This window comes from Cariama cristata, unplaced genomic scaffold (genome assembly GCF_000690535.1).
Source record: "Cariama cristata isolate BGI_N322 unplaced genomic scaffold, ASM69053v1 scaffold14521, whole genome shotgun sequence".
Taxonomy (NCBI): domain Eukaryota; kingdom Metazoa; phylum Chordata; class Aves; order Cariamiformes; family Cariamidae; genus Cariama; species Cariama cristata.
Window position 1 is genome coordinate 1972 of NW_009601117.1, and position 1801 is coordinate 3772.

The 1801-nt window shown below is 53.7% G+C and overlaps 1 protein-coding gene across 1 annotated transcript in view; it reads left to right on the forward strand.

Annotated features, from left to right (window-relative positions):
* The window catches only part of LOC104169420 (guanine nucleotide-binding protein G(t) subunit alpha-2), a gene marked incomplete at its 5' end in the record, with an annotated part of 744 nt that extends 213 nt beyond the window's left edge, over positions 1-531 (forward strand). The window contains one exon of the mRNA XM_009710334.1: positions 341-531. Coding sequence (XP_009708636.1) covers positions 341-531 — 191 coding nt within the window. The remainder of the gene's footprint in view (positions 1-340) is intronic.
* Positions 532-1801: the final 1270 nt, after the last annotated feature.

Below are 1801 nucleotides of genomic sequence, written 5' to 3' on the forward strand. Positions count from 1 at the left end.
ATCTCCGGGGAACCGCGTGGTCCCAACGCAGCCACAGCACCTCGGGTTTGGGTTTTGCTGGGATCAAGTCAAGTCCCTGGAAGTAGGAGCAGAGGAGAGGACAGATGTGACCTCGGGATGGTGTTTGGAAGGATAGAAATGGGATAAAATGGCTTCTTTTTTTTTTAAATTGCTTTGCTAGGTGCAGTTGCCACCTGGCTCTTCTCCTCCTCTTCCTCCAGAGGAGGAAGATTTTAGATCTAGGTCTTAAAAACAAAGCCTTAAGCATCCCCCGGTCCTCGCCCGGCTCTGACGCTCATCTCCCGTGGGAGCAGCTCAGCAGCATTTCTTCCCTCCGCAGGTCCCAACACGTTTGAAGACGCGGGCAATTACATCAAGACCCAGTTCCTCGATCTCAACATGCGAAAGGACGTGAAGGAGATCTACAGCCACATGACCTGTGCCACAGACACGCAGAACGTCAAATTCGTCTTTGACGCCGTCACGGACGTCATCATCAAAGAAAACCTCAAGGACTGCGGCCTCTTCTGAGCATCTGGGTGGCAGGTACCCGAGAAACGGTTATTTAACCACAAAAAAAACCACAAAATAAAGGGCTGGGGGAGAGGAGGGGGGTGAGGATGGGGCAGAGCACGCTCCATCCCGCTCTGCAGGGCGATGGGACGTGGGTCCCCCTCGGCTTTGCCATCAAACAGGGGTTGGCAATCCCCAGGGACTAGCGAGGACCAGGAGGGGTTTGGGGATTCCCACCAGCCCCGGGGGAAGGGGAGCATCCCCACGCAGAGCTCCGGTGGGATTGCGTTCCCTTCCCCAGCAGCCTCCCAAAGCGGGATGGGCTCAGCCCAGTGATTATTTCCAACTCCTTTTGCCAGCCCGCTTCACACCCTCGCATGCGGAGAGAGAGGAAAACAACAGATTATAACCCAAATTATGCACCTGAGCGAGAGCAAACCATTTTATCTCGGGGTCTCCTGTTGCCACGACACGGTCACTGGTGCTGCTCCAGTTCGCAACCCGGTCGGGGAGGCTGTTGGAAAGGGAATAACCGGAGCAATAAAACTCACGGGAATCCCATGCCACGCTCTGCTTCACCTGGCCTTTTAACTCGTCACCATCAAGATTTAATTAGGGTTTATAACCCCAGTCCTTACGCCTGCGTTTGCCCGCTAGCCTGAGCGGCGGTGGGAAATTACTTCCCCTCTCCCCATTTTCCTAGCATCTCCCAGCCACCAGCTTCGACGCTTTGTTTTTCAGGGAACCTCCGGCGCTTCCCTTGTCCCTCAACATTAATAGAGAAGCAAGAAAAAAAAAGAAAAAATAAATCACCCCCCAAATAAAGCAGGCAGGCAGCGTCCCCGCAGGCTGCGGCAGGACGGGGGGTGCAGCCTCGGCCGCCAGCTTTGCATTGTGCTGTGAACAAAGCTGCTTTCCAAGCAGCCTTCGACCCAGAACTCGCTTCTAGCGTCAAGAATAAAAAAAAAAATAATATAGAAATACTGGGCCAAAGCAGCAGGCAGGGAGGCTCTGCCTTCTCCTAAGGCTGCAGGCAGCAGCAAAAGCTGCAGGGGTTGTAAAGCTTCAGGCTTTTTTCCCCCCGCTGCCTGGCTCAGAGCATTTAAACCGATGAATTTTTTTATATATATTTTTTCCCCCCCCCGTTGCCCAGTGTGGTGCAATGCAAAGTCGCTTCTCTCACCCCACCTTTCCTGCGCCTCGCACCACTACGACCTTAACCGCGTCGTTCGAAAGCGTTTAACCCCCCCTTCTTCTTTCTTCCTTCCCGCTAGAAGAGGAAAAGGAC